General features: G+C 56.8%; 1 protein-coding gene across 1 annotated transcript; it reads right to left on the reverse strand.

Annotated features, from left to right (window-relative positions):
* Positions 1–1383: 1383 nt before the first annotated feature.
* On the reverse strand, positions 1384–4369 carry LOC140906096 (myb/SANT-like DNA-binding domain-containing protein 7). The gene is made up of 2 exons (XM_073329605.1): positions 2584–4369; positions 1384–1995 (listed from the first exon to the last, which is right to left on the reverse strand). Exons 1-2 carry the CDS (start codon positions 3164–3166, stop codon positions 1955–1957), a joined length of 624 nt encoding a protein of 207 aa, XP_073185706.1. The 5' UTR covers positions 3167–4369; the 3' UTR covers positions 1384–1954.
* Between the last annotated feature and the right edge of the window lie 9389 nt (positions 4370–13758).

Below are 13758 nucleotides of genomic sequence, written 5' to 3' on the forward strand. Positions count from 1 at the left end.
ATGATTAGGGGACTGGAACACATGAGTTATGAGGAGAGGCTGAGGGAGCTGGGATTGTTTAGCCTGCAGAAGAGAAGAATGAGGGGGGATTTGATAGCTGCTTTCAACTACCTGAAAGGGGGTTCCAAAGAGGATGGCTCTAGACTGTTCTCAATGGTAGCAGATGACAGAACGAGGAGTAATGGTCTCAAGTTGCAGTGGGGGAGGTTTAGATTGGATATTAGGAAAAACTTTTTCACTAAGAGGGTGGTGAAACACTGGAATGCGTTACCTAGGGAGGTGGTAGAATCTCCTTCCTTAGAGGTTTTTAAGGTCAGGCTTGACAAAGCCCTGGCTGGGATGATTTAACTGGGAATTGGTCCTGTTTTGAGCAGGGGGTTGGACTAGATGACCTTCTGGGGTCCCTTCCAACCCTGATATTCTATGATTCTATGATTCTAAGTAGCCCACGCAATCAAAGATCTGCTGATGTGAAGGGTAGTGACCCTGGGAAATGTGCAGGTCATAGTGGATGGCTTTGCTGCAATGGGATTCCCTAACTGTGGTGGGGCTATAGACGGAACCCATATCCCTATCTTGGCACCGGAGCACCAAGCCGGCGAGTACGTAAACCGCAAGGGGTACTTTTCGATAGTGCTGCAAGCACTGGTGGATCACAAGGGACGTTTCACCAACATCAACGCGGGATGGCTGGGAAAGGTACATGACGCTCGCATCTTCAGGAACTCTGGTCTGTTTCAAAAGCTGCAGGAAGGGACTTTATTCCCAGACCAGAAAATAACCGTTGGGGATGTTGAAATGCCTATATGTATCCTTGGGGACCCAGCCTACCCCTTAATGCCATGGCTCATGAAGCCGTACACAGGCAGCCTGGACAGTAGTCAGGAGCTATTCAACTACAGGCTGAGCAAGTGCAGAATGGTGGTAGAATGTGCATTTGGACGTTTAAAGGTGCGCTGGCGCAGTTTACTGACTCGCTTAGACCTCAGCGAAACCAATATTCCCACTGTTATTACTGCTTGCTGTGTGCTCCACAATATCTGTGAGAGTAAGGGGGAGACGTTTATGGTGGGGTGGGAGGTTGAGGCAAATCGCCTGGCTGCTGGTTACGCGCAGCCAGACACCCGGGCGGTTAGAAGAGCACAGGAGGGCGCGGTACGCATCAGAGAAGCTTTGAAAACCAGTTTCATGACTGGCCAGGCTACGGTGTGAAAGTTCTGTTTGTTTCTCCTTGATGAAACCCCCCGCCCCTTGGTTCACTCTACTTCCCTGTAAGCTAACCACCTGCCCCTCCTCCCTTCAATCACCGCTTGCAGAGGCAATAAAGTCATTGTTGCTTCACATTCATGCATTCTTTATTCATTCATCACACAAATAGGGGGATGACTACCAAGGTAGCCCAGGAGGGGTGGTGGAGGAGGGAAGGAAAATGCCACACAGCACTTTAAGCACAGCACTTTAAAAGTTTACAACTTTAAAATTTATTGAATGACAGCCTTCTTTTTTTTGGGCAATCCTCTGTGGTGGAGTGGCTGGTTGGCTGGAGGCCCCCCCACCGCGTTCTTGGGCGTCTGGGTGTGGAGGCTATGGAACTTGGGGAGGAGGGCGGTTGGTTACAGAGGGGCTGCAGTGGCAGTCTGTGCTCCAGCTGCCTTTGCTGCAGCTCAACCATACACTGGAGCATACTGGTTTGGTCCTCCAGCAGCCTCAGCACTGAATCCTGCCTCCTCTCATCACGCTGCCGCCACATTTGAGCTTCAGCCCTGTCTTCAGCCCGCCACTTACTCTCTTCAGCCCGCCACCTCTCCTCCCGGTCATTTTGTGCTTTCCTGCACTCTGACATTATTTGCCTCCACGCATTCGTCTGTGCTCTGTCAGTGTGGGAGGACAGCATGAGCTCAGAGAACATTTCATCGCGAGTGCGTTTTTTTTTCTTTCTAAGCTTCACTAGCCTCTAGGAAGGAGAAGATCCTGTGATCATTGAAACACATGCAGCTGGTGGAGAAAAAAAAAGGGACAGCGGTATTTAAAAAGACACATTTTATAAAACAGTGGCTACACTCTTTCAGGGTAAACCTTGCTGTTAACATTACATACATAGCACATGTGCTTTCGTTACAAGGTCGCATTTTGCCTCCCCCCACCGCGTGGCTACCCCCTCAACCTTCCCCCCTCCCTGTGGCTAACAGCGGGGAACATTTCTGTTTAGCCACAGGCAAACAGCCCAGCAGGAATGGGCTCCTGTGAGTGTCCCCTGAAGAAAAGCACCCTATTTCAACCAGGTGACCATGAATTATATCTCACTCTCCTGAGGATAACACAGAGAGATAAAGAACGGATGTTGTTTGAATGCCAGCAAACATACACTGCAATGCTTTGTTCTACAATGATTCCCGAGTACGTGTTACTGGCCTGGAGTGGTAAAGTGTCCTACCATGAAGGACGCAATAAGGCTGCCCTCCCCAGAAACCTTTTGCAAAGGCTTTAGGAGTACATCTAGGAGAACCGCGAATGCCAGGGCAAAGTAATCCTTTCACATGCTTGCTTTTAAACCATGTATAGTATTTTAAAACGTACACTCACCAGAGGTCCCTTCTCCGCCTGCTGGGTCCAGGAGGCAGCCTTGGGTGGGTTTGGGGGGTACTGGCTCCAGGTCCAGGGTGAGAAACAGTTCCTGGCTGTCGGGAAAACCGGTTTCTCCGCTTGCTTGCTGTGAGCTATCTACAACCTCATCATCATCATCATCTTCTTCGTCCCCAAAACCTGCTTCCATATTGCCTCCATCTCCATTGAAGGAGTCAAACAACACGGCTGGGGTAGTGGTGGCTGAACCCCCTAAAATGGCATGCAGCTCATCATAGAAGCGGCACGTTTGGGGCTCTGACCCGGAGCGGCCGTTCGCCTCTCTGGTTTTCTGGTAGGCTTGCCTCAGCTCCTTCAGTTTCACACGGCACTGCTTCGTGTCCCTGTTATGGCCTCTGTCCTTCATGCCCTGGGAGATTTTCACAAAGGTTTTGGCATTTCGAAAACTGGAACGGAGTTCTGATAGCACGGATTCCTCTCCCCAAACAGCGATCAGTTCCCGTACCTCCCGTTCGGTCCATGCTGGAGCTCTTTTGCGATTCTGGGACTCCATCATGGTCACCTGTGCTGATGAGCTCTGCATGGTCACCTGCAGCTTGCCACGCTGGCCAAACAGGAAATGAGATTTAAAAGTTTGCGGTTCTTTTCCTGTCTACCTGGCCAGTGCATCTGAGTTGAGAGTGCTGTCCAGAGCGGTCACAATGGAGCACTCTGGGATAGCTCCCGGAGGCCAGTACCATCGAATTGTGTCCACAGTACCCCAAATTCGAGCCGGCAAGGTCGATTTAAGCGCTAATCCACTTGTCAGGGGTGGAGTAAGGAAATCGATTTTAAGAGCCCTTTAAGTCAAAATAAAAGGCTTCATTGTGTGGACTGGTGCAGGTTTACATCGATTTAACGCTGCTAAATTCGACCTAAAGTCCTAGTGTAGACCAGGGAGGTTTTTAAGGTCAGACTTGACAGAGCCCTGGCTGGGATGATTTAATTGGGGATTGGTCCTGCTTTGAGCAGGGGGTTGGACTAGATGACCTCCTGAGGTCCCTTCCAACCCTGATATTCTATGATTCTGGGGCCCGGGGAGGACAATGGCCACTCCAACTGCACAGCCCTTTGGTACCTGGCAACTAACGACCATGGGTGGCCCACCCTCTGCGGGGAAGCCAGACAGCAGTGACCAACTGGAGAGCAAAGGATGAAGGAGGGGTCAGTTGAGTTGTTAGTGTAGGCTGGAAGCAGGATTCCTTCTTCTGGACTGGAGGTCAGAGGGCTCAGGACTGGCCTGGATGGACTATGCTGTAACTCTGTATGTGAACTAAGAACTTCCTACACTGTGTTCCAGACATCTAATAAACCCTTCTGTTTTACAGCGCTGGCTGAGAGTCACTCCAATCTATGGAAATTGGGGGGGGTGCATTATTCCCTTGGATGTGTAAGTCCTTCCCAGGCGTCCAGTCCAGGGGGATTCCCTGCCGGGGGCTCATGGTGTGATACAGGGGTGCTGAAGGCACCGAAGGTTGGTCTCAGAAAACATGACCTACGAGGGAAGATTAAAAAATTGGGTTTGTTTAGTCTGGAGAAGAGAAGACTGAGAGGAGGCATGATCAGAGTCTTCAAGTATGTAAAAGGAGGAGGGAGAAAAAATGTTTTTCTTAACCTCTGAGGACAGGACAAGACGCAATGGGCTTAAATTGCAGCCAGGGCAGTTTAGGTTGGACAGTAGGAAAAACTCCCTACCTGCCAGGGTGGTTAAGGACTGGAAAACAGGCAGTCCTCGGACTTACGACACAATCGGTTCCTGAAAATTGTGTCGTAAGTCAAAACGTTGTAACTCGGAACCACAATCAACTCCACTGCGAGACCGGGCATCGTCAGGTCGAAACCACTGTCATAAGTCGAATCAGGGTGTCCGTTTAGAAACGTACGTGCTGTTCGTTGTAAGTTGAACGTCATAAAGTTAGGACTGCCTGTAAATTGCCCAGGGAGGTGGTGGAGTTTCTGTCACTGGAGGTTTTTAAGAGCAGGTGGGATAAACACTGTCAGGGATGGTGTAGGTAATACTTAGTCCTGCCTCAGCACTGGGGCTGAACTGGATGACCTACCGAGGACTCCTCCAGTCCTGCAGTTCAATGATCCTGTGCTTCCCATATATTCACATGACTCCAGGAGCTGGGGCTTTATGTAAAACACCAGATATTGCACGATTTGTGCCCACATGGTGAGCGGTGGCAGTGTGCTGCAGCAATCCAAGAGCGACCCCGCTGGGTGGTTTGGGAAATGTGCGCTCGCCGACACTGTCTAAACGAGCATCCCTGAGCAAGGCCTCCCGGGGCGCGTGTTCCACTCCACCAAACCCCCTGGGGCGGGGACAGGACAGAGGTCTCGCTTCCAAGGGGCGTGTGTGGAGTCTGCTGGGGCAGGAAGATGCCCTCCAGAGGAACAGGAAGCAGAAAGCCAGCGCATTTCAACGCCGTTCTCCTGGCTGTGGGGCCCAAAGCCGAGGGTTGGTTTGCAAAGGTGTTGGCAGAGCTCTGAACTGCCCGAGCCTGGGAGCTGGGCTGAAGCTGGCCCAGTAGCTGCAGAAGCCGCTTAAGTAGATACTGTACTAGCCTGTGTGGGCTGTGTCCCCCCAGCATGGTGTATGGGAGACCCAGGCCTCAGGGTGCTAGGACCAGGGCGCCCCCTCCCCCAGACATGCAGGCTGGGGGAATGAACCCACAGGGAAGCTGTGACGAAGCAGGACTGTTCTTAATGTTTCCTCTGAATAGTGTGGGGGTGCCTCAGTTTCCCCTATGCAGTTCTTAAGTATCTACATGGTGGGGTAAGGGTGTATGATCCTTGCAGAGCCCTAGAGGGCAGGGGTGTGCAGAGTCCTGTTCTCTGCACCTGCAAGCTCTGTGTTAGACCATGTTCCTGTCGTCTAATAAACCTTCTGTGTTACTGGCTGGCTGAGAGTCCCGTCTGACTGCAGAGTTGGGGAGCAGGACCCTCTGGCTTCCCCAGGACCCCGCCTGAGCGGACTCGCTGGGGGGAAGTGCACGGAGGGGCAGAGGAGGCTGAATGCTCCGAGGTCAGACCCAGGAAGGTGGAGCCGGGTGAGCTGTGTGTCCTGCAGACAGGCTGCTCCCAGGAAGGCGACTGCCCCAGAGTCCTGCCTGGCTTCATGGGAAGCAGATCCAGAGCATCGCCCGGGGACTCTATGACAGAGGCGCTGGCCCCTGGGTGAAGCCAGCCTGGCAGCTGCCAGCAATCGGGAACCCTGGTGTCCCCAGCTGCTCTCTGCAGGTTTGACACGGCCCCTCTCCCCTGTGCTGACTGTTCCAAGCCCGCCTCCCTGCTTTGCCTTCCTCTGAACGGGACCCACCGATGGCCCGAAATAACAAGTCACGGCAGCCATCTTGGGTTGCTGGGCCGGGCTGCTGGGCTGTGAAAAACTCACCCAATAACGAGAGTGTGGGCAGTGGACTCAGGCTGTCCGTTCTCCTGTCAGAGGGGCTTTTCCAGCTGCGATTCCTGCTGCAGAGCCAGCGACCCACAGTCGTCTGGCTTGTGCGTGTCCCCTGGAACCAGCTGCTGGATTGCGGCAGCTCTGGGATCTGGTAGGTGTCGAGGACGGTGAGTAGTTACAGGGGTGTTACATGCGAAAGGTCGTCCCTCTGTCCCGGCCTGTCGGGGAGAACAGCTAGCCCTGACGCGACCCAGCCCTGCTCGCACAGGGAGGGCAGGAGAGCTGTGGGGAAGCTCCGTGTCCTATCTCTCCTCTCACGTCTGGGCCACGATGCCACTAGACAGTAGTTACAGCGGCTCTACTGCCTGCTGCTCTGGGGGCCGCGCCGGGGCCGTTCACCGGCTCTCCTGCTTGGGGCAGTTGCTAAGATTCCTTAGTAGCACGATTGTGCCTGGTGCTAGGGTCAGCCTGTGACCCCAAAACTGCTTAGCCCAACTGACAAGGGGGGGGGGGGCCTTACCGAGAGCTCCTGCATCAGGTGTGAACATTCTGGGGCACAGACGAATGTCAGGCGCGGTCTTACCCGAAAGCCGGGGTCACGCCGGTCAACATCCCTGTGAAGTGTCTCACACACACGGCGCAGGAGCTATGGGTCTGGGCCAGCCAATTGTGCTCTTAAGGTGGTGAGGTCAAAGTGGTCTCCAAAAGGTGCCGCCTCTGGGCAGGAGGGATCCTGTCTCTCTGTTGGGCTGTAAATTCTGCCCACTCACATACGAAGTCAAATGTTACTGAGGAGACCCGAGGTCAGTAGGAACGGAGCACACAGGAAACACCCGGCCCAGGGGCTTGTCCGGGCCGTGGGTAAAGCCGGTGAACTCGGGGTGTGTGTCTCAAAGGCAGAGGAGACACACGGGGGTTCTGCGCCCAGGACGGGGATGGAGGCGCATTTGGAAGCAGGGTCTCAGCCAACCTGGCTTGAGAAGACGGCGGAGGATTTGGGGTGAGATGAACTTCTTCAGGGAGTGCGTAACCTGCCAGGCTCAGTCTCAAGAAAGCACCTTACAGTTTGTTTTACACGTAACCATTTGTTTCCAGGGTTCTTATCACCATCCCCTGAATCTCTGGTGATAAACGTGCCCTTGTTTTCACTAGTAACGTATCAAAGGGCTGTGTGTTCAACGGGGGTGTCCTGGTCCTTCGGGGAACAGCCAGCATGGTCAGTCTGAGGGGGGCCAGGGGCTGGACGTGGCGGGGAACGCTCTGAGGATTCGGGGTTGGTGTGGGCCTGGTGTTACCGATACAGAGAGGACAAGGCCTGTGGGGGCCTGGCAGGCAGTGATTGTGTTGTCAGAGGCTGGTGGGTTCAGGGAGCTGATCCACAGCAGGACCAGACAAGACTGCTTTGTGCTAAGGGCAGGTGGGGGTGAGGTGCTGCCCAACCTTGGGTGCCCTTGGGGAGCATCACGCTGCATTGCTGGGGACAGGGGTTCTAGTCCCCCAACTGCCAGAAGTGACCTAGTGCCATTTCTCCATTACCCCGTGGGAATGATGGTTGCTGCCTCCCAAGGTAGGGGGCTGAGGATCTGGTCACTGATGGGTTGTGAATGGCACAGAATTGCTAACACCACCCCATGGGAGAGGAGCTTTGAACTCCGTCTCCAGGCTCCCAGCCCACTGCACCCTCCCCCAGGTTGGAGGAATGTTGGACAAGGTGCGAGGCCCTTGCTCTTCAGGGCCCGGCACGCCCCCTGCTGGCCCTGGCGAGGCTCGCAGGTCGTTACAGGGAAAGCAACCGGCGCTGGAAGGGGGCAGAAACCCGGGGCAGGAAGAGCGGCGTGAGGGGGAAAGTGGCTTTTCTCTGCCTCCACCCCTGTCACCAGGGAGCTGCCCCGGGAGCTGCCCGGCCGGGGGAGAGGCAGCTGTCGCTGTCGGGTGAACTGATTTGAATCAGAGCGACTGAAATCAGCAGATAGAATCATAGAATCCTAGAATCATAGAATATCAGGGTTGGAAGGGACCCCAGAAGGTCATCTAGTCCAACCCCCTGCTCAAAGCAGGACCAATTCCCAGTTAAATCATCCCAGCCAGGGCTTTGTCAAGCCTGACCTTAAAAACCTCTAAGGAAGGAGATTCTACCACCTCCCTAGGTAACGCATTCCAGTGTTTCACCACCCTCTTAGTGAAAAAGTTTTTCCTAATATCCAATCTAAACCTCCCCCACTGCAACTTGAGACCATTACTCCTCGTTCTGTCATCTGCTACCATTGAGAACAGTCTAGAGCCATCCTCTTTGGAACCCCCTTTCAGGTAGTTGAAAGCAGCTATCAAATCCCCCCTCATTCTTCTCTTCTGCAGGCTAAACAATCCCAGCTCCCTCAGCCTCTCCTCATAACTCATGTGTTCCAGTCCCCTAATCATTTTTGTTGCCCTTCGCTGGACTCTCTCCAATTTATCCACATCCTTCTTGAAGTGTGGGGCCCAAAACTGGACACAGTACTCCAGATGAGGCCTCACCAATGTCGAATAGAGGGGAACGATCACGTCCCTCGATCTGCTCGCTATGCCCCTACTTATACATCCCAAAATGCCATTGGCCTTCTTGGCAACAAGGGCACACTGCTGACTCATATCCAGCTTCTCATCCACTGTCACCCCTAGGTCCTTTTCTGCAGAACTGCTGCCTAGCCATTCGGTCCCTAGTCTGTAGCTGTGCATTGGGTTCTTCCGTCCTAAGTGCAGGACCCTGCACTTATCCTTATTGAACCTCATCAGATTCCTTTTGGCCCAATCTTCCAATTGGTCTAGGTCCTTCTGTATCCTATCCCTCCCCTCCAGCGTATCTACCACTCCTCCCAGTTTAGTATCATCCGCAAATTTGCTGAGAGTGCAATCCACACCATCCTCCAGATCATTTATGAAGATATTGAACAAAACCGGCCCCAGGACCGACCCTTGGGTCATTCCACTTGATACCGGCTGCCAACTAGACATGGAGCCATTGATCACTACCCGTTGAGCCCGACAATCTAGCCAGCTTTCTACCCACCTTATAGTGCATTCATCCAGCCCATACTTCCTTAACTTGCTGACAAGAATACTATGGGAGACCGTGTCAAAAGCTTTGCTAAAGTCAAGAAACAATACATCCACTGCTTTCCCTTCATCCACAGAACCAGTAATCTCATCATAAAAGGCGATTAGATTAGTCAGGCATGACCTTCCCTTGGTGAATCCATGCTGGCTGTTCCTGATCACTTTCCTCTCATGCAAGTGCTTCAGGATTGATTCTTTGAGGACCTGCTCCATGATTTTTCCAGGGACTGAGGTGAGGCTGACTGGCCTGTAGTTCCCAGGATCTTCCTTCTTCCCTTTTTTAAAGATTGGCACTACATTAGCCTTTTTCCAGTCATCCGGGACTTCCCCGGTTCGCCACGAGTTTTCAAAGATAATGGCCAGTGGCTCTGCAATCACAGCCGCCAATTCCTTCAGCACTCTCGGATGCAACTCGTCCGGCCCCATGGACTTGTGCACGTCCAGCTTTTCTAAATAGTCCCTAACCGCCTCTATCTCCACAGAGGGCTGGCCATCTCTTCCGCATTTTGTGATGCCCAGCGCAGCAGTCTGGGAGCTGACCTTGTTAGTGAAAACAGAGGCAAAAAAAGCATTGAGTACATTAGCTTTTTCCACATCCTCTGTCACTAGGTTGCCTCCCTCATTCAGTAAGGGGCCCACACATTCCTTGGCTTTCTTCTTGTTGCCAACATACCTGAAGAAACCCTTCTTGTTACTCTTGACATCTCTGGCTAGCTGCAGCTCCAGGTGCGATTTGGCCCTCCTGATAACATTCCTACATGCCCGAGCAATATTTTTATACTCTTCCCTGGTCATATGTCCAACCTTCCACTTCTTGTAAGCTTCTTTTTTATGTTTAAGATCCGCTAGGATTTCACCATTAAGCCAAGTTGGTCGCCTGCCATATTTACTATTCTTTCGACTCATCGGGATGGTTTGTCCCTGTAACCTCAACAGGGATTCCTTGAAATACAGCCAGCTCTCCTGGACTCCTTTCCCCTTCATGTTAGTCCCCCAGGGGATCCTACCGATCCGTTCCCTGAGGGAGTCGAAGTCTGCTTTCCTGAAGTCCAGGGTCCGTATCCTGCTGCTTACCTTTCTTCCCTGTGTCAGGATCCTGAACTCAACCAACTCATGGTCACTGCCTCCCAGATTCCCATCCACTTTTGCTTCCCCCACTAATTCTACTCGGTTTGTGAGCAGCAGGTCAAGAAAAGCGCCCCCTCTAGTTGGCTCCTCTAGCACTTGCGCCAGGAAATTGTCCCCTACGCTTTCCGAAAACTTCCTGGATTGTCTATGCACCGCTGTATTGCTCTCCCAGCAGATATCAGGAAAATTAAAGTCACCCATGAGAATCAGGGCATGCGATCTAGTAGCTTCCGTGAGCTGCCGGAAGAAAGCCTCATCCACCTCATCCCCCTGGTCCGGTGGTCTATAGCAGACTCCCACCACTACATCACTCTTGTTGCACACACTTCTAAACTTAATCCAGAGACACTCAGGTTTTTCTGCAGTTTCGTACCGGAGCTCTGAGCAGTCATACTGCTCCCTTACATACAGTGCATACATAGGAAACCTTCATTTAAAGCCTCAGCTTAAACCACCACTGTAGGCCCCGGGCCTTGCCCCTTTCGCTCCTTTCCCTGAAGCCGGGCGGGGTCCGGCGGGTTGGTAGCCGCTGGGCTCCAGCTGCAGGTGGCCTTTGCGCGGAGTCCGGCGATGCTTCGCCGCCCGAGGGCGCCCCGCGCCTGCCGCCTCCCCGGAGCAGCTTGGCTCAGCGCCCTTCCGAGTCTGGCGTTTTCCATCTGTACTAGAAGCTGGGGAGGGAAACATCCCGCCTTCCCGCGTGAAGCGAGTGTTGTCGAGCTGGGTCAGGCTCTCCTGGCTCCACATCCGAGCCCGGCGCTCACGGGACGCTCCGACCGGGGCGGGATGCGCAAGGAACCGGCCACGCCAGAGGGCCGGCAGGAGCCGTGAGCGCAGCCCGCGTTGGCTGGGGGTAGCGACCGGCTCACCAGCCGGGCCGCCCGGACTGGGCAGCACCGGGGCTCTTCCTCTCGCACCTCGGGGCTTGTAGGTTGCCAGAGGAAAATCAACTTTCCTGCTTTTTCGGCTGCCTCCGGCGCCCGCGGCCCCGAGCTCGCTGCGCCAGCCGGAGAAGCGAGGCGGACGAACCCCTCTCCCGGCCGCGTCCGCAGCTGGGCGAGCCCCCCGCAACCCTGGGTCCAGCGGCCCGGCCAGCGACTTCCACCGGCTCGGCTCGGCTCTTCCCTGCCTCTCCAGCCGGCCGCGGGACGGCGCGAGAGGACCCAGCGGGCTCCAGGCCCGGCCACGCTTGTGATTTTGCAGCTTGAATTGGAGCCGGAGCCATTTGTAACCCAGCCCGGCTGCTGGGGCCGGAACAGCCGGGTTGTGAGCCCGCAGGGCAGGGCAGGGCAGGGCCCGGCCGCAATCGCCTCTCCCAGCCGGCGGGCGGGCCGGGCTGCGCGGACCCCCGGGGCCCGAGGCGGGGCTGCCGCTTCCCGGTGTTGCCGGGACACAAAGGCGAGGCTGGGCCGGGACGGCAGCCCCAGCGTGCGCCAGGAGCCGGCTGCGCCCGGGGCAGGTTGGGTCTAAGCCGGGCAGCGCCTGCAGCCGGCGCGGAGCGCGGAGAGGCGGCCGCCAGCGGGGCCCGGGGACCCTGGCGAGGGGCCGGACGCTGCACCGCGGGGCCGGGCTCGGGCATGTGCCCGCTGGGCGGCCGCGGCGCCATCGCACGCAGGGAGAGCGGGGAAAATGGCTGCAGGGGCTTCGGCGCAGGTAGGGCGGGGCCGGGGGGCGCACGGGTGTTTGGGGGCGCACGGCGGGGCCGGGCCAGGCCGGGGGGGACCCTGGGGGGCTCTGGGGGCGCACGGCGGGGCCGGGCCAGGCCGGGGGGGACCCTGGGGGGCTCTGGGGGCGCACGGCGGGGCCGGGCCAGGCCGGGGGGGAACCTGGGGTGCACGGGGGGCTCTGGGGGTGCACAGACGGGCCAGGCCGGGGGGGGACCATGGGGGGCTCTGGGTGCGCACGGCGGGGCCGGGCCAGGCCGGGGGGGAACCTGGGGGTGCACGGGGGGCTCTGGGGGCGCACGGCCGGGCCAGGCTGGGGGGTGCACGGGGGGCTCTGGGGGCGCACAGTGGGGCTGGGCCAGGCCGGGGGGGACTCTGGGGGCGCACGGCGGGGCCAGGCCGGGGGGCACACGGGGGGCTATGGGGGTGCACCTCGGGAAGGGAGGGGCGGTGCCATGGGGAGGCACCGAGAGTTAGCGGAGCCTCCAGCCAGCAGCCACTTGCTGCTTCGTTTGTGCGGCAGCTGGGCCCGGGGGAAGCCAGGACACCTGGGTTCCATCCCCAACTCTGGGAGAAGAATGGGGCCTAGTGGATGAGGGGCCAGGGGCTGGGAGTTAGCTCTTCTGGGTGTTGTTCCTGACTTGCTGTGGGATCTCTTTTAGTCCTTGCCTGTCTCTGTGCCTCAGTTTTCCCCTCCGTAAAATGGGGATAAGTGAATAACTGCACATGGTGCAGGGCAGTGCAGACAGATAAGGGGTAATTTTCTCCCCTCCTCCTGTCAGGGCATCTCAGTCCAGGTCACCTGGCAGCATCTCTGCCATTCAAACCCGGCTGCTCCCCACCTCTGCAGAGGCCCCCCCAGCCGCAGTCCCTGCCATTCCGGAGCAGGGGCTCCCCAGCACACCCCGCTTGGAACAGCCAAGCTTGTGCCTGGCTCACTTCCCTTCAGCAGCAAAGGGTGACTCCTGCATCCTCCCGTGGAGCCCGGCGGGGCTTGGTGTGAAGGGGGCAGAGGCCCTGGGATGCTGGAACCACATGTTGCCTCCTGGGAGTTACACTGCGAAGAGCCCGCGGGGCCGCGGGAACCGGCCAGCCTCGGCTCGGCCGTTGTTCGCTAGCGTTCGCGTTGTGGCCCCGGGAGCCCACGCACTGATAACGGAGGTACCAGCCAAGAGCCAGGCGGGTGGACGGGGGCGCACGGGGCCAATGCAGCGGCGCTGAGCGGGGCAGGCCGCGGGCTCGGTGTGAAGGTGGATAATCTGGTCGTTTTGTGGCGGCTCCGAGGGGCTTGTTTGCAGCGTAGCAGGAGGGAGAGATGGCGGGTGGGTGGGACGGACGGTGAAGACTCGCAGAGAAGGAGCCGGTGGAGGTCAGCAAGAGGGGGCGACGTGGTCAAAGTGAAGGGCCCTGAGCCTGGGCTGCGAGTGTCCGCAGGCCGCGGGAGCGGCTGGTTCTGAGCAGGGGCGCCCTGTTTCCTAGGGGCCCGTGACCTTCGAGGACGTTGCGGTCTATTTCACCAAGGAGGAGTGGAAGAAACTGGCAGGCTGGCAGCGGGAGATGTACCGCCACGTGATGACGGAGAATTACCAGCTGGTGGCCTCGCTGGGTGAGCCCCCCTCGGCCGTGGGCAACAGCCCCCAACTCGGATGTTCCTGCTGTGGGGAAATCTGATTGAATGTGACAATCATGGAACCATGTGGGGCGGGCATGGCGTGGGGTGGGGTGGGCTGGGACCAGGGCAGGCTGGGGCAGGCGAGGCGTGGGGTGGGCACTGGGGTGGGCAAGGCATGGGATGGGCTGGGACCAGGGTGGGCGAGGCGTGGGTCAGGCACTGGGGTGGAGTGGGCT

The sequence above is a fragment of the Lepidochelys kempii genome, chromosome 2 (genome assembly GCF_965140265.1).
Source record: "Lepidochelys kempii isolate rLepKem1 chromosome 2, rLepKem1.hap2, whole genome shotgun sequence".
NCBI classification, from domain to species: Eukaryota; Metazoa; Chordata; order Testudines; family Cheloniidae; genus Lepidochelys; species Lepidochelys kempii.

Bases quoted from the DNA above. Each gene is read 5' to 3' on its own strand.
- LOC140906096 (XM_073329605.1), bottom strand. From the start codon at position 3,166: ATGCAGAGCTCATCAGCACAGGTGACCATGATGGAGTCCCAGAATCGC. The intron at 1,996-2,583 runs GTGAGTGTACGT...TTTCTCCACCAG, and splicing joins AGGCGGAGAAGGGACCTCTG to CTGCATGTGTTTCAATGATC.